General features: G+C 43.9%; 1 protein-coding gene and 1 long non-coding RNA gene across 4 annotated transcripts in view; one reads left to right on the top strand and one right to left on the bottom strand.

Moving 5' to 3' along the window:
* Positions 1–1925: 1925 nt before the first annotated feature.
* Positions 1926–24205, bottom strand: GSTA5 (glutathione S-transferase alpha 5). 3 transcript variants are annotated; one of them, NM_001099016.2, is given in 7 exon segments: positions 2800–3182; positions 3802–3933; positions 6347–6488; positions 9618–9750; positions 10575–10626; positions 17258–17371; positions 24118–24160. In NM_001099016.2, coding segments are annotated over 6 exon segments (669 nt in total). In that variant the 5' UTR covers positions 17345–17371; positions 24118–24160; the 3' UTR covers positions 2800–3059.
* The window catches only part of LOC112443730 (uncharacterized), a 31985-nt gene continuing 17747 nt past the window's right edge, over positions 11482–25719 (top strand). The window contains exon 1 of the long non-coding RNA XR_003032142.2: positions 11482–12680. This is a non-coding gene — a long non-coding RNA (uncharacterized lncRNA). The remainder of the gene's footprint in view (positions 12681–25719) is intronic.

Below are 25719 nucleotides of genomic sequence, written 5' to 3' on the forward strand. Positions count from 1 at the left end.
TCAAGGCTGTGGTTTTTCCTGTGGTCATGTATGGATGTGAGAGTTGGACTGTGAAGAAGGCTGAGCGCCGAAGATTTGATGCTTTTGAACTGTGGTGTTGGAGAAGACTCTTGATTGTCCCTTGGACTGCAAGGAGATCCAAGCATCCATTCTGAAGGAGATCAGCCCTGGGATTTCTTCGGAAGGAATGATGCTAAAGCTGAAACTCCAGTACTTTGGCCACCTCATGCAAAGAGTTGACTCATTGGAAAAGACTCTGATGCTGGGAGGGATTGGGGGCAAGAGGAGAAGGGGACGACAGAGGATGAGCTGGCTGGATGGCATCACTGACTCGATGGACATGAGTCTGAGTGAACTCCAGGAGTTGGTGATGGACAGGGAGGCCTGGCGTGCTGCGATTCATGGGGTCGCAAAGAGTCAGACATGACTGAGTGACTGAACTGAACTGACCTGATCTGAAAAAGCCATCAGAAGCCGGAAGAGGCAGGGAAGACTTCTCCCAAGAGTGTCCAGAGGCAATGCAGCACCTTAACTTTGGACTTCAGGCCTCCAAAAGTGTGAGAGAATTCATCGTGTTGTTTTAAGCCCCCCAGTTGTAGTAAGTTGACACAGCAACTGTAGAAAACCAACACACAGACCTGTTTACTTCCTCAGAGCACAGGATTACTGTGCAGCAAATCCTACACAGCGCACAACTGCATCCATCCCACAATTATTAAATTTACCTCTAAGAGGTAAGGACTCTTTTTCTAAACATAATCACACTATTCTATCACACTAAAATGTTATAATTTATATCTTTTATACTTAAAGTTCATTCATTTGATTAAATGTTCAGCATTCTAATTTTCCCAACGTCTCATAAAGACTTATGTGCAGTTGGCTTACTTGCATTAGGATCAAAGCAAGGTCTGTCCATAGCATTGGAGTGATATGAACATCCTGCTCTTGAAGACTTGGATGAATGAATAGAGCTGTGAGGCAGATGAGAGTAGGTGGGGACTGTGAGGAATTCCCACAGCCCAGACCCCCGGGCCATGGAGGTGTGTGTGGAGGTACAACCATTCATGGTGGAGCCCTGGGGATACACAGGGCTGGGCCCCCATCAGGAACTCACAGATGCTGGGGGATGCCAGTGGCCATCAGGGGGTTTACTGGGCTCTGGGGGAAGCAAAGAGGTGCGTCCAGCTCTCCCCAGGGAGCACAGAGCTCAGTGTGGCCCCCGGGGTGGAGCTGGCCTGGGAGGGAACAAAGGTGCCCAGGCAGGGAGCAGGCCACCCCCACACGTCTTGTGTGATGGGACTGGCACTCAAGGGGTGAGGAGGGAAGGCAGGAGGGCACCCCGCAGGCCACGGGAGTCACTGAGGGAGGTAAAACAGGGTGGTGATTCTCAGGTTTGCTTTTTAGAAAAATATTTTGATAATCTTTGATCAGTGGAGAACAGACCAGGGCGAGGGGAAGGGCGGTCAGGGACCCCCATGTGTCTGTCAGCTCTGGCCCCGCCCCTTCACTGGAGGTTCAGGGGTGAGGGTGAGGCAGGCAGCTCACTCCAGGAAGAAGAGAATCCGATACTTCGAAGGCCAAGTATTTTGGGGAGTGATCACTGCAGGCCCCACATGTGACCAAAGCCACAATCACTCCCAGTCCAGGCTCCCTGGCTCCTTGAGAGGCCAGGGGAAATGACGTCATGTATATTCATTCGTATCAAATTCACACATGTCACCTGTGTCATAGAGATCTGATCTGGGGGATCCCATCAAATGGGGGTGAGGCCCCTGTGCAGGGCCCCATAGTGCCTCGTGCAGCTGAGCTGTGATGACCAGGCAGGCTCCCCTGAGCACAGTTTGGGTCCACTGGGTTCTCATTATTTCCCCACCTCCCTGAACACTGGAGAGCCCACAGTAGAAAAAAATAGCTGTTCAAAATGCATAAGAAAAGTTATTTTTATTATCAGAAGCAAAATGTCTCTCAAAGAAATTTTTTAAAAATGTCTTTTTGCCATGGCCAGTGATAAAAGAAATGTTCACATATTGAGATATAGGGAAGTCATTCTGACTTATACATGAGCCAACTTGAATTTTATGCCAACTGAAATACCTGTTTGTGGCCAATCAAACATACATTCTATATCTGCTTTAGTTATTAGAGACAAGAGCACTTTGACCAGAAGGAAAGATAGTCCATGTTAAAAATAAAGATTAAGGGACTTAGTTGGTAGTCCAGTTGTTAGGACTCCATGCTTGCATTGCAGGGGGCACAGGTTTGATTCCTGGTCAGGGAACAAAGATCCTGTATCCTGCAAGCAGAAGTGGGGGCGGGGGTCGGGGGGTGCAGAGTGGGGAGATTAAATGCCTTCCTTCCTGGGGGACTCCAATGCTGGTCCTTCTTCCGTGATAAGAGTCTGTGCCAGGTGCCAAGGCCATGCTGACTGTACATGTGCTGATCTGTGTGGTGTTTTTTTCCCCAATCTTGAAAAAATGTATCCCTGACTCATTTAATGGCCTTTATTCTGACAAAGATATACAAAACTGTGCTGGAAACCATATATGTCCAGAGCAAGCTGCTCAGAGTAATCTGGGAAGCTATCTTTCTGGCTAGTCCTCAGTTTGCTCAAGTAAAACTCTTGCCTGTTCTTATTATTGCTTATTGATTGTTTTCACTGACACCAGAAAAATAGCTGTTTCCTGTGGAAACCGAAGAATGTCAGATTATTAATTTCTACACTTGATTCTTTGATAAGCTATGTGACAGATGTTATATGATAATTCCTACCAAAAAAATCAAGGGGATGACATAATCTATATTTCTCTTTTGTATTTAATTTTTAATTCCAAAAAAAGATGTGCTAGAAAGAGATGGAAAATCTGATTTTATATTCAATTCTAAAGAAAAAGAGTAACTAAATCTGCTCATTGGAGCTTTATTATTTAATGGCCACTAAAACTTTGGAATAGTTTATTAGTCTCTCAACACCCAGGGTCTACACTTAGATAAAAACTTCATTGCCAGAAGTTTCATAAGTTTGGTCCTCAGTGTTCTGGGTGGCCCTGCTGGCTTTATTAAAACTTGAAAATCTTTCTGGCTCGTTCAAGACTTTTCTCACCCCCCGGAAGCTTCCTCTGGCTGCCAGGCTGCAGAAACTTCTTCACGGCCGGGAGATTGCTGACTCTGGTTTTCAGGCCCTGCAATGCACAAGAGCACAGCTTAGAGTGCCGCTAAAGACCAGCCCCGTCACTGACACTAGTCAGCAGGGACTCTGAGACCCTCCTAGACAAGGGCCAGCTGAGGCCCCTCCATCAGCACCAGGAGGAGGCTGGACATGGACACCCAGTGAGCCAGGAAGATGACAGCCCAGTGGCGTTTTCCCCAGAGATGTCTTAGTATAAGACTCCATTCAGCATCCCAATCTTCCTACACATCAGTCCTGAAGGTTCACCCTCGAGTGCAGTGTGAGGAAGAGAAAAGTGTCAGATATCAGCACAGATTAAGGCTCCAGATATCAAGACAAGAAGAACTAGGAGATGGGGCTGGAAGTGAAGGCAGAAAGCATGAAAAGTAATCTGTGAGGTGAGTCAGAGCCAATCTGCCCTCAGAGAGAGAGACGGAGACAGAGAAATCAACGTGTGAGAGAAGGAACAGGAACTGAGGGGAAGAAGTGATACGGTGGGGACCCTAGCATTGCAGTCCCACTGTTCAGAGAACAGATTCTGAGGTGGGAGGTGTGGGCACACCCCCACCCCTACCCCTCCACCGCCACCCCAACCTCCCTCCCTCCCAGTCCAGGGCCGTGGGAGAGCGCACCTTCAGCAGAGGGAAGTTGGCCAAAAGACTGGGGTCCAGCTCTTCCACATAATAGAGCAATTCAACCAGGTGGATGTCAGCCTTGCTCAGCTTGTTGCCCACAAGATAATCTTGTCTGTGGCTCTTCAGCACCTGGCGAATGGAGGGGTCAGATCAGGAATGCAGGTTCAGACAGCCTGGGCCCTGCTCCTCCCCTGCCCACCACCCAGCCCCACTTCTCCCTCTGCCCCTCACTGGGCGGGTGGGGACCCCAGACCTTCTGCTCCTCCCAACTCAGTGAGATGGGCCAGTTGAGTCTGCTGTTCCCTCCTCATCCCCAGTGGAAGCCAGACTATGATTTCCTTTTCCTGTTCCCTCCTCACTGTGGCTGCCTTACTTCTTCCACTGGGCCAAGGGCTTAGCACCGTCTGCACAGTGTTGCTGTTGACCCTACATCCTGAAGCGTGCAGCCCTGAACTTCACAACATGACCCTTCATCCATCTCTCTCTCGCCTCTTTCTCCTCTCTTTCTCTCTCTCTGTCCCTCTCGTCTTTCTCCCTTGGGCAGTGACTCCAACTTCTTAACAACCTTCTTCAACCCTGAGCAAACTATTTCGGTCTACATTTCTCTTCTTTCTTGAAGCTTCCTGATTTCCTGGTCTCTCTCTGGGGCCTGAAATAAACCTGGGTCAACCTGAAGTCCCTTCTCCCTTACTCCTAACTTGCACCATGTTACAATTTACATGCTGCAACGTCTGGAGGTGAACTTCACTGATGACTTAACTCACTCTGTTCTATAGCTAAAATTAGGTGTTTGATTGAGAGAAGAGGAATGTAGAGATAATCACATATGATCATGGAAACAAAAGCTTAATTCTGGCATCCACATGGTAGGTTCATATGAATTCATTTTATACATTTTAAACTTTTCTGCATGTATGAAATGTTTCATAATAATATGTTAGGGAAATATATTATATTTATTAAAATATTCCAGCAATATGAAAATCATAATGTATAAAGAGAAAAATGCATACAGCACCACTAACTAACATAATAACATTTTGGCAAATACACTTTCAGATTATATATACATACAGAAGCATGAAGAGTTTCCCAGGTGGCTCAGTGGTAAAGAATCTGCCTGCAATGAAGGAGACCGGGATTTGACCCCTGGGTCGGGAAGATCCCCTGGAGAAGGAAATAGCAACCCATCCCAGTATTCTTGCCTGGGAAATCCCATGGACAGGGGAGCCTAGTGGTCCACAGTCCATGAGGGCACAAAAAGTTGGATATGATTGAGAAACTTTTTGAAAACAAAACAAAAAATATAAAAGCATGGACAAATGGATAATCATTTGGAAAAGAATATAATATCAAAACATATTTTATAAAATATAATTTTTACTTATGCTATCACGGGCCCTTTGTTTTCAAAGTACCCTCTGTCCATCATTGCTCATGCTCAGTTTTGTCCAACTCTTGGACTCATGGAGCTGTAGCCTGCCAGGCTCCTCTGTATATGGTATTTTCCAGGCAAGAATACTGCAGTGGATTGCCATTTCCTTTTCTAGGAGAATCTTCTCAACCCATAAATCAAAGTACAGATGAACTCAAACTGCTAATCATCAAAGAGCTTATGATCTTGTGAACATTGCATAAACTCTTAGCACCTCAAGGGCTGGGAGGGTGTGCTCTCTGATTACTATTAAATTCTTTGCTCCTTGAATATGGTCAGATAAGCAAGCAATGAATTAACATTTGCTAAATAAATGAAAGAATGCTCCTATGCTCTGTGTTAATCTTTATATATGTATGTAACCCTCCTGAATCTCTTAAAATCATTTTTTTCTAGGTTAATCATTTTTGTTTAGCATGATTTCAGGTAATTTTGATCTTGAAACGCTCTCCTCTTACCATCAAGAAGAAGCATTAACTAAGATACATACTAGGCATAATGACGGAACATTATTTCCTTGGCTTTGTATGACCTTCTTCAAAAGTCTGAGAGCCATGTCCCCAAAATTTGTGATTATTTTCTCCTGAACATCTTTTCCTCTCTCTCTTCCTCCCCAATTATTCCCCCATCTCTGTTGAGAAATATCTCATCCATCCCAGAAACACTTCCACATTCTCCTGACAGGCAGCTGCTCTCATGTCTCCCTACACGTGGTACCAGAATATTTTCTGATGTATGGCTGACATCATGCTCTTCTTGGATCAAAGCCCCTGTGCTATGTTCTGCAGGATCCATCTACCCCAGGCTCCTGTGTGGCTTTCAGAACTTCCACAGCCCAAGCTCTAAGTAAAACCATGAAATTCCATTGAACAGAGAATTTCAAATTGGGTCTGAGTCAATAGAAATTATGCTGAAAAATGATAATATGTGTAAAACTGGTGCAATTCTCCCTCAGAGTCAATTTTTAGAAAATGCCCTGAGAGTCAGGATGCTGCATTAGTACTCAGGAAGGTTCACATAAGTGAAGGTCGATTCCCCAGCAACACCAGGCACTACATTCCTTTGTCTTCCCGTCTCAGCGTCAAGACCACTAAACAGTCCACTTACGTTTTCAAATGCAGGGAGATAACAGTTTGTTGCCCTCTCTCGGATCAGGGTCAACTTGGTATTTTTTTGATCAGGGGGACACAGTGGCAAGAGCATGATCATTTCCCCCAAGTCTGCCACACCCTCTGTGTACATATCAATCCTGAAAGACAAAATGACCAAATTGCCAAATGTCTCCTGCCTTAGATTTTCTAGTTTAAGAATAGATAAGAATGGGGCATCAAAAGATGATAAAGTAATTCTCCACTGGGTACATTTTTCTAAGCCAGTCATGGAGTTACGATTTTTATTAATTTTAACATTTCATTCTAGAACAAGCCATCAAGGTAGACATAGCGAATATTTTGGTTATACGCATGATCAAATATAGGGACAAAGCACTCTGGGGACCCATTCGTAGAGGCATGAGAGAAATGGGTAAATCCCTGCAGGTAACCTCTGAGACCATACCTGGGTTTGCCATCTCTGCTGTGACGTAGTCTATGCACAGTTAGTGTGATGCATTAGCAGCACCTCAGTCACGTCTAGAGAGAGTCCTGGCACAGTGGTCCCAGTCATGTCCCTCTAGGTCTCCCTTTCTCATCCTGTTATACCACTAGGTCCATTTAGATGCCCAGTATCAGTAGTTCCTCCAGTTATTTCTGATAGAAATGATTCCACAACCTCCTCCATATATGATTGCCCGACTCTGGCCTCATTTGCATTTCTCAATGCGCCACCCAAAATATCCCCTGAAATAGTACAGTTCTTCATACAGTTTCAACAATGAAAATTTCAAGTGATTTCTTTTTTGTTTTTGTTCCAAAAGAATTTCCTACAAAAGTTGGTTTTTTTTTTTTTTTTTGGTAATACAAGCTTTATTGAAATACATTCACATAGCATTACTTTCATCCTTTAAATGGTACTATTCTGTAGTTTTAGTACATTCTGAAATCATCACCATGTTCTAATTCCAGAACTTTTTAAATCGTTGTATCCAAAAGGAAATCCAGTACCCTTGACAGTCACTCCCCATTTCCTCAGCTTTATAGCCCCAGGCAACCACTCAACTACTATTTCTGTTTCTATGGATTTGAATGTCAGGACATTTCATATATTTGGAATCACACAATATGTAGCCTTTTGTGTCTGGTGTCTTTCATCTAGTATTTTTCAAAGTTCATCCATGTTGTCACATACATCATTACTTTACTCCTGCGTACGTGCTATGTCACTTCAGTCGTCTCCGACTCTTTGCAACCCTATGGACTGGAGCCCACCAGGCTCCTCTGTCCCTGGGATTCTCCAGGCAAGAATACTGGAGTGGGTTACCGTGGCCTACTCCACTTTACTTCTGTTCGTGACTAAAAATATTCCATTATAGGGATGTATCATTCTTTGTTCATCCGTTCATCAGTTCTTGGATATTTTGTTTGTTTCCACTTTTTGAATATTATGAACGCTGTGCACTTTCGTGTACAAGTTCGAGTGTGGATGTGTTTTGTTTCCTTTTTTTTTTTTTTCACTATGAATTGATGCTTTTGAACTGTGGTGTTGGAGAAGACTCTTGAGAGTCCCATGGACTGCAAGGAGATCCAACCAGTCCATTCTGAAGGAGATCAGCCCTGGGATTTCTTTGGAAGGAATGATGCTGAAGCTGAAACTCCAGTACTTTGGCCACCTCATGCAAAGAGTTGACTCATTGGAAAAGACTCTGATGCTGGGAGGGATTGGGGGCAGGAGGAGAAGGGGACGACAGAGGATGAGCTGGCTGGATGGCATCACTGACTTGATGGACATGAGTTTGAGTGAACTCCGGGAGTTGGTGATGGACAGGGAGGCCTGGCAGTGCTGTGATTCATGGGGTCGCAAAGAGTTGGACACAACTGAGCGACTGAACTGAACTGAACTGATGAAGTTTATTATGGGTAACTTATAAACAGGCAGGAAAGACAGTGCAAACAATGGTCCACAGACAATTACAGCTGCACTTTGTCCTCCCAAAAGGGATCTAGGGGAATTTAAAAGGGTCAAAACTAAAATTAGAATCTGACTACCAAGTGAGAAGCAAGTCTACACTGAAGGAACCTGTGGTTTTTCCTCCCCTGGGGGGTCTCATGACCATTAACCTTCTGTGTCAACAAAATGCATTCTTCCAGTTTTCTTATTAGATGAAGGCAAGGGTAAAAATTGATGGGGAACTTATCCAGCTGGGGCACATTCTTTGTCGGGAGGCTAAAGCGCAGCATGCAGAAAGATGAGGGTGTAGGAATGGTGACCTGAAGATGGGGGAGGGGGGCAAAATGCAATCAGTACGGTTCAGCCACACATCCTCACAGATAATCCCGTGGAGCTGAAGACTAGGTTTCAGATAAAATAGTAAAGAGCAGGATGTTCATGAAAGTGTCTGAAGTCACCAGCTGTTTAGTGATGAACCTGCAATGGGAGTGCTGGCCATTCCGCCCCAGAGGCTGTGCTCTTGACCACAGCACATGTTGCTACCCACTGACAGGCATCATGCTGAACTTGAATTATGAAATGTGAATGTGTCTTTCACTCTCCTGGGTGTATACCCAGAAGTGGAATTGCTGAGTCATATGGTAACTCTTTAACTTTTTGAGTAACTGCCAACAGTTCCTTACATGATTTTAGTATCAGTCAAGTTGTCCCATTGCAACAGAGAGGATTTCCCCCAGTTTTGCTTGTATTGAATAAATCTGGCTGCTTCAGACGTATATTAAAATGTTCCAGATGACTCTGGTGTCTTGAGTTATCCCCTTTGTTATCCACTGTTATCCCCAAAGTTACGTACTTTGTTATCGCCTGTCAAGTGACCGGTCCATAAAGAGGACTGATAAATTAAGCTCCTGGTTATCATTCTAAACTTCCTGGAACTTAAGACTCAATTCCTTTAGATCTTCTTCTTCTCAGACTTTATCCTCTAGACACTCGGACATTTTGTCCCTTGTCTCTAGCTGTTGGTGGGTGTCTAGTCTGAGCTCCTGGAGTCAAGGCTCCACCTTCTTCCCAGCTTAATGGTTTACTCGTGTTTGGAATCTTCCGTCACTGTGCTATACCCACGGACCACGACTTCTTACATAAGCTCTTGATTCCACTCCAAGTTCACCCTTCTCTCATCTTCATAGGTCCCTGCTGTACTAGAGCTCAATTACACCATTATGGTCTATAGCTGGTGTTGGTCATGATCCCCATGAACACACCTAATTGCTCAAGGAAACACCTAGGAGTGTTCCTACTTATCACTCATGAAAGAATGGAAAAAATACCGTACAGGGCTCTCTCCTTCATGTCTTTCCCATAGAGATCATATTTGGTGGCAATGTAGTTGAGAATGGCTCTGGTCTGCACCAGCTTCATCCCATCAATTTCAACCATTGGCACTTGCTGGAACACTAAACTCCCATCTTTTGAAAGGAGAAAAGAAGAGAGAACTATTGGATGAATTACACCCTTTTAGGACGAAAAAAAAAATGTTGATGTAACTGAAGATATGAAATGAAATACTAAAATGACCTGGTATAATTAAGCAGCATGGCATTTTGTTTTTGGCTTCCCATAGTCCTTTTCCTGCTCAAACTTTTATTTTCTTAACCCATTATTTCATTTATCTTTTTTGAATTACATGGGTGATTCCTTCTAATTCTGAGTCTATTTGTCTTTAGGGATATTTTAGAAAGAAGTTGGAAGAGGCTGCAATAGGGCCGCCACCTGGTTGCTAATTTGAATGAGACGTTCTAAATAAGTCTCACGTCATATAAGGCAGATTTTGAGAGATTTCTATGTGCAGGTCCCTTTTCCTGCTCACTGAGTCTGCAATATTGCTAGACTTGTCAAACTTGCCAGAAAAAAGGGTTCATGGCAATTTCTGGGCCTCGTTTTCCCCTCTTCTCTCTGATGCATGTGTTTCCCTGACCTTGGGTGGGAGGGCTGTGTGGCATCCTGAACTGATATGGTCACTCATGGTGCAGAAAAGCAGAGAGAGAGAGACCAGCAAGGGCATTCACAGGGCACTCGGGCTGGTTCCTTGAGCAAATACTAGAGTTCCAGCCCTTCCTAGTCCCAAGTGAGCTGCAAGACCTTCTCAAGGAGCCCCATCCTTACCTTTATTCACATTTCTTCCTCTCCTCTGACCCCATCCCTACCTTGCACACACAAGGCCTTTTTGGTATTCAAACCTCAACTTATGGCTGCTACTAGATCCTGCCATTAGAAGAATTCAGTTTCTTACCATATCTTAACTTATCCAAATCTTCTGAACTTTCTATAAGTTTCTCTTCAAACTGGAAAACAGAAACAGTCACTGAGTTTTTATCTCATTCCATAGCATTGCTGAACTTGCATGGCCTCTACCTGCTGCCCACTATGGAGACTGTAGGATTTCCAAGTTCGGCAGGGTGCACAGAGGACAGTGATCAAGGCCATTTGGAGATTTAGATTAGAGCCACCAAGATAAAAGCGTGGGTTGCAGCAAGTAACTGCTTATTTTGCAGGCTAATTCACCTCTACCTTGTCCCCACCTCTGTCAGTGATTATGTAATGATTTGGGGGGAGGGGAATGTCACTGGAGGGAAAGGACTGGGAAATTCTTCTAGTTATGGAGTTTTAACTAGTCTCTGGAAAGTCTTTCTCTCCCTGTGAAATCAGGACAGGAATTTGGGGTGTCCCCCAGCATGGGGTTTCCATGAGGTCACTGACTCCCAAGATGCTGCCACCAGGGACCTCTGCTGTATATTACCTCCCTCCATTCAACTTTTTATTTTAAAAAAGTGTCTTGATGATGAAAAGTTTGAGAATTGGGAGGTTTCTAACTGGGGCTTCCTTGGTAGCTCAGACAGTAAACAGGCCTGCAATACAGGAGGCCTGGGTTTGATCCTTGCATCAGAAAGACTCCCTGGAGAAGGAAACGGTAACCCACTCCAGTATTCTTGCCTGGAGAATTCCACGGACAGAGGAGCCTGGTGGGCTACAGTCCATGGGGTCGAAAAGAGTCGGACACAACTGAGTGACTAACACTTTCACTTTTACTTTCAACTGACTCAGTGAAACAGTTTATTGTGGATCTACATGATTCCTTAGGGTTAGACCACACAGATAGTGAGGTGTGCGGGCAACAATTCGCAAAGTGCCCAGTTCAAGACAACATGAGGGGTGGTGGGTGGTCACTGTGGGAAGGTGTCAGAGGAAGGATGGGACTTGATGGTGGGCTGTTGCTTATGAGGCTGAGGGAGATGAATGGGGTTGTGAGGATCAGCCTCTGGGCCCTGAGAACCCAGAAGTCCTGACCAGTGGCCTCTGGTCAGCCTTGCCCCACACCCTCCTCCTTCGGGCTGGGTTGGACAAGAGGAGACCTGGATGCTTTCAGCTCTTCACCCTCCTGTGCTGAACTCATCCTTCCCAGGAACTCTGAACACATCCTTGAGCCCCAAGGCTGGACCATAGCAAAAATTATTGGTTGTTGATTTATAGAGAATAAACAAGCTAGAATGGTTCAGTTTGTTTTTCTGTGTACTTGTTTCTTCACACACTTGAGAACGGACCGTGCTAATGTCTGGCAATCAAGAAAGTGTAATCTGAGGCTCCTTTGTAATCTGAGGCCAATACTTGGCCACCTGATGCAAAGAACTGACTCATTGGAAAAGACCCTCATGCTGGGAAAGATTGAAGGCAGGAGGAGAAGGGGCTGAAAGAAGATGAGATGGTTGGATGGCATCACCAACTCAATGGACATGAATTTGAGTAAGCTCCAGGAGTTGGTGATGGACAAGGAAGCCTGGCATGCTGCAGTCCATGGGGTCGCAAAGAGTCGGACACTACTGAGCGACTGAACTGAACTGAATCTGAGGCTCAGGTAAATATGTTAGGAGGCTAAGGGAGCACACTAGAGGTTCCTTTGCAGGACCCCACCTCACCTGAGACCCTCCTTTACTGCTAGCTCTCCCCTAAGGGATCAAATCTCCAGAGTTTCTCCATGATTCTGAGGTAGGCGATTGATGGGCCTTTGGGCTGGGCTGCTGGTGTTTGTTAAGTGGAATAAAGCTGATGCCTTGTTTTCACTCAAACATCAAGGACAGAGCCCTTGTCCTTGAAGCTGAGCTCTGCTGGAATAAAGAGATAAAGTGGCCACTCCTGAGGTCAAGGAAGACTTCCCTGTCTGCACATCTACAAGACGTCTCCTTGGGGTAAAAAATGGAGGGGGTGCCTCCCCATAATGAGTATGGACATGTACCCACAGACATCTGCAGTGGGATTCATCTTAGCCAAAAGGAGCATGCATCCCGGGGAGGGTCCTAGGACCAGACAGATATGAAAAAAGAAACAAGCTAATTGGCCAAAGGTAAACAAAGATCTGGAAGGACTGTCTTATATAAGTGATTTAATTCACTCCTTTACTCCTTCTCCTGATTAGAGAGGACACCTATACATTTTCTTTGTAGGTGTGTTTTTCTGCCTTGCTTCTGTCTCAAATAACCTGCTTCTCCGTGTGCTTTCCCATATGCTGTGCTCCCATAAACCTTGCACCTGTTTTTACGGTTCTCGCCTCCTTGAAACATTCTTGCTTTCAAACGGGGGAAAGAGCCGGGGCTACTTTGCTTTTAGCCTCTAGCCCCTGGAGGTCTAGTGATTAGTATTCCTGGTTCAGTTCCTGGGCAGGGAACTAAGATCTCTCTTCAGTACTGCAGTCTCTCCGAGATCATTTGGTGAGAAACCCGGGAGTTCAAGGTGAACTGCAGATCTCGCTAAAACTATTGGCTGGAGACTCCTGACTTTCACTCTGTCTTCCACGGGGCTGAGATTTTCTTTCCTGCCTTACTTGCACAGTAAGATTTTTTTTTTACCTAATTCTTTAAAATCCTCTTGGGGAAAGACTAACTGAAGTCTTGCTGCTGCTGCCAAGCCCATACTTGACTGCTGTGGTACTTTAGCCCCAACTCCAGTTCCTCCAGGAGTTCCCCTTCACTCCAGGCCTTGGCAGCCCATAGGCTGGGACAGACTACTTATTGAGCAGGCCAGTTCCAATCAGCCTACATCTAGGTCAGTATCTGTCATCTATAAAGCTTAAGGGAAAACCTGCAATCACTATGTGCTGGTCCACATGTCCTCTCCAGGTACGAAAGGAGGACATCTTACTCAAGGTACTAAGGACAATTGGAGACTGCTGGTTAAAATTAAGTGGGGGCTAGAGGATGCCCCAAACCCTGTCAAGGAATAAGGTCAAAGTAAATTCAGGGGATGCTCTGAATCCCCTTCAGGTGTCTCCTAAATGTATAGAGGATGGTGCATTACATAGCTAGAAGCGGTCTCTGTTCTGGGTTGCAAGTTATTCAATATAGGAGGATCCCTTTTTAAGCCAGAACACCTCTGGAGTACATCCTTAAGAACTAGCAAGCTTTTACTGAAACAGTGCCTGGCCTTTATGCAAACTGAGGGATGAGGAAAATGGCCTGAAAATGAATCTCTTACAATTCAATTTTTATTGCCACAGGATGAGATAACGGACTGTTTCCTTATGTTCAAGTTTTTAAGGCCTTTTATCGTAATTCTGCTCTATGTGGCTACCATAATGAGAAAAAACTCTCCTAACATTCTAAACGATCTCCTTCTAACTTCTCCCAACTCTCAGGGGGGAACCAACCTTCTCCCACTCCTACACGTTCCCTTATTTCTCCAGGTCTTTCTGATCAAACTAAGACGCCTACATCCTCAGAAGAACAAATCTTTCTGGAAAAACATCTTTCAGCCAGTCTGCCCCTATTATTAAGACCAATTTGACACTATTTGGTCTATATTTTAGCTATGAAACTATGACTACAAAAAAAAAAAAGGAAAGATGATTTTTCTTGATAATATGACCACAAAATTAATTAAAACAACTTTTTTTTTTTAATTGCAAAACTAGCTCTTTTAGCATGTGCAATTAGAAAAAGCTAACTTGCTGAAGTACTTTTTTTTTTTTTAATTCTGACCCTGAGAGAATAAAAATATGCCTAGGAAAAAGCTATATCAACTCTTACCATGTCCTTGAGATACAAACACAGCCCACTTTGCCTGAAACTTTGGCCTTGGGTTAAGTAGAACTTCAAGCCAAGGGGGGAAAAAAGGAGGCAAAGAGACATTTTAAATCTCAAGCAGAAAACTATGGGATCTCTGTCTGGATTTATGTATGTCAGGTAAATGAAAAAAAGACTGTCTCCTGATATATACGGGAATCTCAAACTATTTTGAAAACCTCTAGAAGAGAGAAATCCAGCTGGGCAAATCTGATAGCAAGCCTTTGGCATGGCTTTCTTGGCCTTGAGAGCCTTTTGGGAATTTAGTCTGAGACTCTTTCTGAGGAGTTACACCCAGAGTCAGCATTAAATACCTTACATAGTCAAGGGACCAAACATTTAATTTTTAAAAATCTATTATTATTATTTTCAATGGTTATCTTTAATTTTTAAATTTATTTATTTAACTTTTGGTTGTGCTGGATCTTCGTTGTTGCACACGGGCTTTCTCTAGTTGCAGCAAGTGGGGGCTCCTTTTTGTGGGGTTATGCAGGCTTTTCATTGCAGGGTCTTCTCACGTTGTGGAGCACAGGCTCTAGGGTTTTAGTAGTTGAGGCACAGAGGCTCAGTAGTTGTGGTGCACAGGCTTAGTTGCTCCGTGGCCTACGAGATCTTCCCGGACCAGGGATTGAACCCGTGTCCTCTGCATTAGCAGGCAGATTCTTATTCCACCAGGGAAGCCCTGGCTACCTTTATTTTTAATATTTATTTTATTCATTTGTTTGTTTGGCTGTGCCAGATCTTATTTGCAGCATGTGGGATCTTTAGTTGCAGTTCTATAAAGTCACCAAATTTATTTTAAAAACAAATTCGTCTTGGCTGTGTTTGGTAAAAATGAGGGTAATTTTAGAAAAAAAATTCGTTTCACTAAATATGAAATCCTTATGTCTGACTCTGTGACACTGTGGACTGTAGCATCAGGGTCCTTTCCAATGAATACCAGGTGGCGCTAGTGGTAAAGAACCGCCTGCCAATGCAAGAGACAGAAGAGATGCTGGTTCAATCCCCTAGGGGAGGGCCTGGCAACCCATTTCAGTATTCTTGCCTGGAGAATCCCTTGGACAGAGGAGCCTAGTGGGCATAGTCCATAGGGTTTCAAAGAGTCATATATGACTGAAACGACTTAGCATCCATGCATGGCCTCTAGAGTTATCACTGAGAAAAACACTTGTTCAACTCTTTGAGACCCCATAGGCTGCAGCACACCAGGCTTCTCTGTCCTTCACTGTATCCTGGAGTTTGCTCAAACTCATGTCCATTGAGTTGATGATGCCCTCCAGCCATCTCATCATCTGTTGCCCACTTCTCCCGCTGCCTTGGCAGGTGGTTTGTTTAGTACTAGCACCATTAACCAGAGAAGGCAATGGCACCCCACTCCAGTACTCTTGCCTGGAAAATCCCATGGACAGTCGGACAAGACTCAGCGACTTCACTTTCAATTTTCACTTTCATGCATTAGAGAAGGAAATGGCAACCCACTCCAGTGTTCTTGCCTGGAGAATCCCAGGGACGGGGGAGCCTGCTGGGCTGCCGTCTATGGGGTCACACAGAGTCGGACACGACTGAAGCAACTTAGCAGCAGCAGCAGCAGCAGCAGGAGCAATAGCACCATTAACAGAGTCCTACATTTGCTCCTGGGAATGTGATGTTCTAACACTATAAAATGCCTGGGGGTGCTCGTGGATGCTCCCATCCCTCTGTTAATCACCCGCTTACTTGTTTGCATCCTCACTAGAGTGCAAGCTGCCTGAGGGCGAGGACTGTGTCTGTCTCATTCATTTCTGTATCCCCAGAACTTTGCACAAAGCCTGGCACAAAAGCGAAAGTGCAAGTGGCTCAGTCATGCCTGACTCTTTGTGACCCCATGGACTATACATTAGTCCACGGAATTCTCCAGGCCAGAATACTGGAGTGGGTAGCTGTTCCCTTCTCCGGGGTATCCTCCCAACCCAGGGATTGAACCCAGGTCTCCCACACTGCAGGCAGATTCTTTACCAGCGGAGCCACCAGGGAAGCCCAAGAATACTGGAGTGGGTAGCCTATCCCTTCTCCAGCAGATCTTCCCAAACCAGGAATGGATTAACCCAGGGTTTCCTGCATTGCAGGTGGATTCTTTACCAGCTGAGCTACCAGAGAAGCCCTAAAGTGCTCCCACCCAAAATTATTGCTGAGTGAATATATTAAATCTTATCAAGTGGTTTGTTACAGTTGGCTCATCTTAACCTTAATTTCATTTATTTTTCTAATATTACATACAGTTTTTCTTTTATTGTGGGAATTTCTAGCATGTATAAAATTTTTAAAAATGTACAGTGTTTCTCATACCCTTCAACAGCATCAATAATTATCAACTCAAGCCAGTCCTGTGTCATCTATATGCCCATCCACATTCCCCTTTATGTAAAAATGGAGCAGATTCTAGGTATCATATCATGTCACCTGGTATACTTCGTGCATATTTCTAAACCAAAAGAACTATTTTGAACATAAACATAATAAACCTAAAAATTACACCTAAAATATTAACAATTATAACATATTCAATCAGCAATCAAGTTTCTACTTGAACGTGTCATAAATAATATTTACAGTTTGTTAAAAAATGAAATCCAAGTAAGTTTCACACAATTGGACTAGTTTATGAGTTTTTTGTTTCCTTTCAAATAAAAAAAAAAATGTTTCTATGCTCTTCCGCAGGCAGGATTATTTACATTTTCATTTGGTCAGATCAGTCCATTTCTTTCTTAATGTGCAGCTATTTTTATGCAACGCAAAATCATACTCAGCTCCTTTAATGAGGAGGTCTGGCTCATGTGAGAAAGTGCTTTGATAGTCAATAGCGATCCAAGTTAAGAGGACCTACCTCCGCTCCAGCTGCAGCCAGGAGCCACCGGATGGCCTCCATCCTGCCTCGGGCATCGAAATAGTGAAGCTTGGGCTTCCCTGCCATGATAGCAGTTCCTCACTTCCCATGAACCTGGATGAATCAGACCACAGAGGCAAACTGTGCTTTACAACGTCCAGTCCATTTGAACAGAAGGGGTAGAGTCTGCCTTTTTCATGGCGGCATTGCAACAGTCCCATGTGGTTCTTCCTTGGTCTAAATTCCCACCTATCAACAGGTGTCATTGTGCAGTTGCACCAAACCAAGTCTCAGATTGCATCTGTCCTCTCTCAGAGGACTTAAATAGAGCAGGGGCTTAATCTTGCTCAGCTGTCACCTGGGGCTGGTGAGGGGACTTGAAACCAGGAAACTTCACTGACAGAAAGGGGCAGGGAGCCGAGTCGGGCCTTGACTGGCAGGTGGTCTTGTTCAAAAGCATTAACTGTGTCTGAATCCTGCCCTGACTGTCTCTAGACCTTCTAAATTCTCTCCACAGAAGACAAAACTCATTCCTTTTTTTCTTATTGGAATTCTATATATTTTTCACCGCTGGATGAATTTTATTTTACGATCTAGAGAAAGAGATGCTAGTGCCCTACCTTTATAGCACACGGAAAAGAACTAACATAGGTTTAGTGTCTACCACATAGTGGCCATTTTCTCACTTTGATCCTCATTTCTTCTTCACAGAAATTACTTGAGGTAAATTCTGACTCGTCTAAAGTAAGTGGTGAGCCCATTCGATTGTACCTTGCTTTTTAAACTGGTTTTGAAAGCTGGGACATATTCGCTTTACAATGCTGTGTTGGTTTCTGCTGTACAACATCTTGAGTCAGCTATACACATACACGTCTATCCTCTCTCTCTTGAGCTTCCCTCCCACCCCACCCCCATCCCACCCCCTAGGTCGTCACAGACACCAGGCGGACTTCCCTGTGCCACAACAGCATCCCCCTAGCTGCCTGTTTTACACATGGTAGTGTACGTGTGCTAGTATTTCTCGCTAAACTTGGCCCACCATCCCCTTCCCCTCCTGTGTCCACAAGCCTGTCTTACATCTGTGTCTCTATTCCTGCCCTGCAAATAGGTTCATTGGTACCATTTTTCTAGAGTCCATATATATTCATTAACATATATTTGTTTTTCTCCTTCTAACTTACTTCACTCTGTATGAAAGAATACAAATGACCCAATTCCATTCCTTTTTATGGCTGAGTAATTGCCCATTGTATATATATGTACCACATCTTCTTTATCCATTTATCCATCAATGAATGTTTCAGTTCAGTTCAGTTCAGGAGCTCAGTCGTGTCCGACTCTTTGCGACCCCGTGAACTGCAGCACACCAGGCCTCCCTGTCCATCACCAATTCCTGGAGTCCACCCAAACCCATGTCCATAGAGTTGGTGATGACATCCAACCATCTCATCCTCTATTGTCCCCTTCTCCTCCTGCCTTCAATCTTTCCCAGCATCAGAATCTTTTCAAGAGAGTCAGCTCTACACATCAGGTGGCCAAAGTATTGGAATTTCAGCTTCAACATCAGGCCTTCCAATGAACACCCAGGACTGATCTCTTTTAGGATGGACTGATTGGATCTCCTTGCAGTCCAAGGGACTCTCCAGAGTCTTCTCCAACACCACAGTTCAAAAGCATCAATTCTTCGGCACTCAGCTTTCTTTGTAGTCCAACTCTCACATCCATACATGACCACTGGAAAAACCATAGCCTTGACTAGATGGACCTTTGTTGGCAAAGTAATGTCTCTGCTTTTTAATATGCTGTCTAGGTTGGTCATAACTTTCCTTCCAAGGAGTAAACATCTTTTAATTTCATGGCTGCAATCACCATCTGCAGTGATTTTGGAGCCCAGAAAAATACAGTCAGCCACTATTTCCACTGTTTCCCCATCTATTTGCCATGAAGTGATGGGACCATGATCTTAGTTTTCTGAATGTTGAGCTTTAAGCCAACTTTTTCACTCTTCTCTTTCACTTTCATCAAGAGTTTAGGTTGCTTCCAAGTCCTGTCTATTGTAAATAGTGCCGCAGTGAACATGGGGGTGCATGAGCCTTTTGAAATTATGGTTTTCTCAGGGCATACACCTACCAATGGTATTGCTGAGTCACATGGTAGTTTTAATTTTAGTTTTTTAAGGAAACTCCATTCTGTTCTCTATAGTGGTTGTATGAAGGCACTTTTATTTGATGTCAATGTCTTGGGATTTTGTTATACCAGTGTGTGCCAGTGATGGATTGTGGCCCATTGCGGGTTGTGAAATTAACACAGCAGGTTCTGACTAGTGTTTTTTAACTGCAATATAATAGTAAATATGAGGGTGTGTCATATACAGTTACAGTAAGCACTTTTTGCTAAAACTTTCATTTGAATTACATAACCATGTACAACTCCCCTTGTCCTTGTCCTTGAAATAAAGTGCTGAGTCAAGAGTTAACCCCTGGGAAATGTGAAGATGTGAGAACAAAGAATAGCTGTTGGGCTGGGGAACTGGTAACAATGTAGACTATAAATCTGCTTTAACAGAATCACCCAACTCAAGGCTCCCTGAAAGATATAGAGAAAGACCTGACACGTATTCCTAAATTGGTTTTATAAGAAGAGATCCCCTCCAGATGAAAATTGCTGACCACAGGAACATAGACCCTAGACTGGTTGAAACCAGAAGGTTGATGATGCTTGAAACTTCACCTTGATGCCAATCAATCTGAGAATTATCCATGAGCTGATCACATCCTGCTCCCTGAACACTATAAATCTCCTCACTACCCTATCCAGGGTGGGTCACAGTCTTGAGGGCATTAGCAATAAAAGCTACTCTTTCCTACTTCCTCCAAAACTCTGTCTCTGCATTGGCACCAGTGAACAGAGGCTGAGTTTTGGTAACAGATATATTTGTTGTGTGATTGTCTGTAACAGCGAAGCCAAACCTGCTTGCGCACTGGATCTGTTCCTTTAGCTCTAACCTTTGTGCTCTGTAGCCTTTGCTTAGTCATGCTGGCTCTGCACCTTTTGTAAAAGAATGCTACCTATAGCCTGAAATACATAGGATAGCCAATTTTCAAAGTCTTTTCCTTCATATAAAGATAAAAGTCTTTTCCTCCATATAAAGATAAAACAGTTGCAAAACAAAGAATAACATTTGCCTTGTTGGAGGTTTATAGAAACATGATCAGACCTATGTGGATGGTTGGAAGAACAAAAAATGCACATCCTGTATTATTATGAGTCTGGCTGGCAACAAGAAATTTGCATCCACCAGCCACACCACCCTCTCCTTTTAGTATAAGCTTGAATTCTAACACAGGTTAGATGGTTCTTTGGGATTCTAGTCCACCATCTTTTCAGTCTGCTGGCTCTCCCAATAAAATCCCAGGCCTTGCCTCAATACCTCATTTCTCTATTTAATGGATGGCTGTGTGGCAAGCTGTAGGAACCGGGACTCAGTAATGTGTCAGTATGTGACTGTGTGGTCTGGGTTGTTGTAAAATGTAAGAGACACTTGTGACTGGGACCAGCCAAAGAAGTCTGGTAGATGTTGCTCTAGCCTGAGGTGTCTGCACTAGTGACATTTGGGGCTGGATCCTTCTTTGTTGTCCCGTCGTCGGAGTGTAGTTACTTAGCATCGTCCCCAGGAGCTGCCAGTAGCATAGTGCTCCTGTCCCCAAGGTGGCTGGGTGAGTTCAGCAGTGGCCTTGGGCAAGTTTTATCAGTGAAGACAGTACAGAAGCACAAGAGTCATTAAAAAGCAAGGATTCAATTGCTTAGACTTAGGGAGGGACAATTTCAGTCCCATTTTTAGTCAACAGACCTCTGGCCAAAAAAAAAAAAAAACAATTAAAAAAAAAATTCTTGTAAGATTTTGTGGTTGTTGAATCTTTAGCACAGAAGTCCCTGCACAATAGTTATGTTTCAAAAAAGGCATGTGAAACTGGTACCCTGTAACTTATAAGGCCATAAGGTAGAAACAAAATGATATGCCAAGAATACCAACTTACTTAGCAGAGTAACTACAGATATGGAGACAACTTGATGACAGCCTCTCCGACTGAGCACTGCCCACTCACACTGACGGACTAGGATGACTGACAGTCAACTTTAGAAGTCACATGCTGAAAATATACCATGCCTGCACAGAGAACTCTTAAAACTTACATTGAAACTTACATTTACTGTACACTAACCATTTCTGAGCTCTCCCCCTGCCCACTTGCTTCTTACTCCTAAGATAAATATGCCACTCAAAAGGGGTCAGGAAGACAGATCTTAGCATTGCTTCCTGTGTCCTTGCTTAGCTGTCGGGCTATAAAGCCTTTTTTTTTTTTTTTTTTTGCAAAAGACCATTGCCCCAGTATTTGGTCTTTCTCTTGGGACAAGGAGCTCACTTGCTTGGTTACAAAACTTGAGTTTTCTGTCAAAATAGTTTAAACATTCCAGAAGACCTTTATTTATTTGTATATCTATTTTCTTCACGGACACCTTGTTTTCGGCTGACACGTGATGTATTTCTTCTTTTTAACAAATTTCCTTCAAGCTTCCTCCCCTAAGACCCCTTCTGCAGTTTCAGGTATCAAGAGATAATGGCTGGTGGGAAACAAGATAGGAGCCTGATGGGGAATCTGCTTTTAAAGGGTTTAAATTTAGTCAAAAGAACAGGTTTGTCGACAACCTACCATGCACAAAGAGCCCAACGGTGGCTTCATTTTAATTGGTTCTGAGCCAAGGATAATGATTCTAGAAGTCAAGTAAGTCAGAGCAATGGGAGCGACTGAAGGCTGAGAAAGCACAGGCTGCTGTGCCCTGCCCAGGTCGGCTCCACCTTCACAGCAGCGTCATCCAGGCTGTGACCTTTCCATCCCTCCCCACCCTACATTAGGGGTGCTCCTCATTTTTGTCTAAAATCTGTTCATAGACATTACAAGTGCTTGTTTTTTGTTTCTATTTCCAAATCTTCTCCCATGGGCTTATTTGAATTTTTTCCTGTGAATTCTCTTTTGCCCTGGAAGCTCCAACCTCACTGATTTTGCAGGGTCTTTGAGATTCTGAGGCTTCTGTGCATGAGACCTTTGTTTTATTCTTTTTAAGTTGACATTTCTGCTGACTCCCATTATGCTGCATCCTACCTCCTGGGGGGCTTCCCTGGTGGCTCAGATGGTAAAGTGTCTGCCTACAATGTGGGAGACCCGGGTTCGATCCCTGGGTCAGAAAAATCCCCTGGAGAAGGAAATGGCAACCCACTCCAGTACTCTTGCCTGGAAAAGTCCATGGGCAGAAGAGCCTGGCAGGCTACAGTCCAGGGGTCACAAAGAGTCAGATACGACTGAACGATTTCATTTTCACCTAGTTGCTTCATGCATCTTTTAGAAACCAGCTCTGTGCTCCACTGATGTACCTAGCTCTTCCCTCAAGACTTCTCGAGTTATAGAGCTAGAAGTCAGCTAGCCACTCCTCCAAGTGTGTAATTAATACACTGTACCCCCGAGAGAACATGTGTTGGCCAGCTATCTAGTTAGTGATGAAGTCTGGATTAGATCTTAGTCCTCCTGCCAGACAGACTAGTCTCTGCCTATTGTATCTATTTTGTTATTGAATTTTCACAGCCTGCAGAGATTACAGTTTCTGTGCCCCCACTAACCTGTGAGCTCTCAGGAAGTAGTGACGTCATCATAGTTTTTAACACAAGACATTGCTCAAAATTCAACACGCCTTCTGTGTAACGTGGCATGATTAGACAGCCCAAGAGCCACACATGTGTTCTTCAGCATTTCCCTTAGAGGACTTGCAATTTCGCAATTCAGTAGTTTAGAACAATTAAATAATAAACTGGGATCGTGATCATAAAGTAATCAATCCTGCTTATAAAAGCCAACATTGTGCTGTTTAAACACAACTATCAAAACAGTAGAACTCTCCCACAAACTGAAAACATAATGACTGTGCAAAAAAATTGGACAAGTGCTTTGGCAGGGTAGCCCAGGAGAATATTTAACTTGGCAAATAGAATTTGCAAATTATCTGTTGGGCTGGAAACAGGGCAGTTCAAGAAAAGGGCATTATTTTTTCGAATTGCCTAAGAAATAAATCCACATGCACTTGCCTATATGCCCTATGCGTTTAGATTCACTTGCAATTTTGAATCTTTTCTTCGTAAGAAACTGTGCCCAGGCTTTGGTCCCTAAAATACTGAACATGAAGAAGGAGGTGGAGGTGGAGGAGAAGAAGGGAAAGCAGCAAGCTACTCTGTGCTCAGTCACAAAGTAACTCATATAAACAACAAGCTCACAGTGGTGAAATCAGCTTTGGAGGTGCAAATTCTGATTCTGACCCACCGCCATTGATGACTGACTTCCCAACAGGAGCTGCCAGTTCAAGTGACATGCAACCACTCACATATATTTTTCCCTCATCTCTCAAGTGGGATTCCCAAATGTGTGACTCTGCCAAATTCCAGTCCAGCATAATTGTGTGATTTCCATATGAATCACACTGATACACCATCTAGTCTAGAGAAGGCAACTCTAACATAAGCTCACAGATCCCTCCCAGCACTGACATGGTTGCATTTTCAAATTGCTCTTAGTAACACTCTTATTTTCCCCAAATCATCAAATTCTCTGCCCTCACTTTCTAAATTCTTGATTATTATTTTCCTCTAAAGACACATCCTTGAGGAACTAATAAACAACACTTGAATCATCTCCTGAGCACACCCAAGAAAAGGCAATAACGCCAGGTACCCACATAAAATAACACATTGAAAAATATTTTCCTCCTGAAACAGACATGAGAAACTATATGAAGATGATAAGGTCAGTACCAACCTAATAAAAGTCCTGCTGCCTCTCTGCTCAGTTCCTCAATGCCAGTCCTTGGGTGTATGCTAGATGCTTTAATAATTTAACAACCAGCCCCCGCTTCAGGGGTGGGGGTGGGTCCAATAGGAAATAGCCCCACACAGTTGACCAGGCTGGTAGAACATTCTGTACATGCCACAAAGAAAATGATAAATTAACAATGTTCCATTTCAAGGTGATCCATAAATGCACACACAGAGATTCCAGATTTATTTGGCTGCCCAGCAGACTGGTGGGGACCATGCTTTCATGAAATGAGATGCCAAGTTTATGGCAGATGGAAGAATCTTGGAGGGAGAGGGAGAGTGTGTCATAAGAGGGTGATGGCAGAAAGGAGGATATGGTCAAGAGAATAGGGAGATAGCAATCTAAAGTGGTAAAAAGAACTACATGAGGAACGGTATTGCAACCCCAATTGTATACACTCCCAAATAACCTTCCCAGTTTGCCCTCGCTCTGGGTGGGAGGGCTCACTACATCACCTGGGTCATTTTCAGACCATTCTCTTCTTGACTGCACCTTGGCTTTTCTCTCTAGCCCCAGGGCCTTTGCACACACTGTTTCTTCTGCTTGGAACACTCAATTCCCGTGTGTCCTCTAACATATTAATTTTGTTTGTTTATTTTTGAAGTTTTTTTAAACATCCCACTATAGTTGATTTACAATGTCATGTTAGTTTCAGGTGTATAGCATAGTGGTTCTATATTTTTATAGGTTATACCCCGTTTAAAGTAATTATTATCATACCACAATTTCAACCTTATGTTGTGAAGGTTTCAACCTTATGCTGTGAACTCCTTGAGGACAAGACTGCCAAGGGCTCACAGTTGACTACAGTGCCTGGCACATGAAAGGGACTTCATCAATATACATAAAATCTGTCTTTTTCTTTTTATGGCCTTGCCTCGCAGCTTATGGAATTTTAGTTCTCTGAACAGGGATTAAACCTGGGCCCTTAGCAGTGAGAGCATGGAATCCTAACCACTGGAGCACCAGGGAATTCTCATAATTTATCTTTTCCTAAATTCTAACATATATAAATGTAGAAAAGAGTTATAAGGAGCCCTGACACACCCATCACCTTGCTTCAACAATTGTTAGCAATAGTTTGATGCAAACTGCAGGTTTCATTTTTATTTAATCAATACATGATTTAATATGTGTCTTTTAAGCTTTGAGGAAATTACTTACATTACAGAAAAATTGCAAAAGTGGTACAGAGTTTCCAAATACCCTTTACCCAGTCTCCTCTGATGTTAAATCTCACATGACCACATGACTGCTCATGGCGCAGCCCAGGGAGTGCAGCAGGGCCATGCCCATACCAGGAGCTCACAGATAGCAGGGGAGGCCAGTGGCTTTCAGGATTATTGGAGACTTACCGGGCTCTGGGAGAAGCCCAGAGGGGCACCCAGCTGGCCCTGGGTAGCACTAAGGTGAGGAGCTAAGTGCCATCAAGTGGGAACAGTTGGCCAGGAAGGGAGCAAAGGTGAACTGGAGCCCTGATCTGTGTCACTCATGGGATGAAGCAGGTTCGTGTCACCTCCCATCCCCAGAACCGGCCCCAAG

This window comes from Bos taurus, chromosome 23, assembly GCF_002263795.3.
Source record: "Bos taurus isolate L1 Dominette 01449 registration number 42190680 breed Hereford chromosome 23, ARS-UCD2.0, whole genome shotgun sequence".
Taxonomy (NCBI): domain Eukaryota; kingdom Metazoa; phylum Chordata; class Mammalia; order Artiodactyla; family Bovidae; genus Bos; species Bos taurus.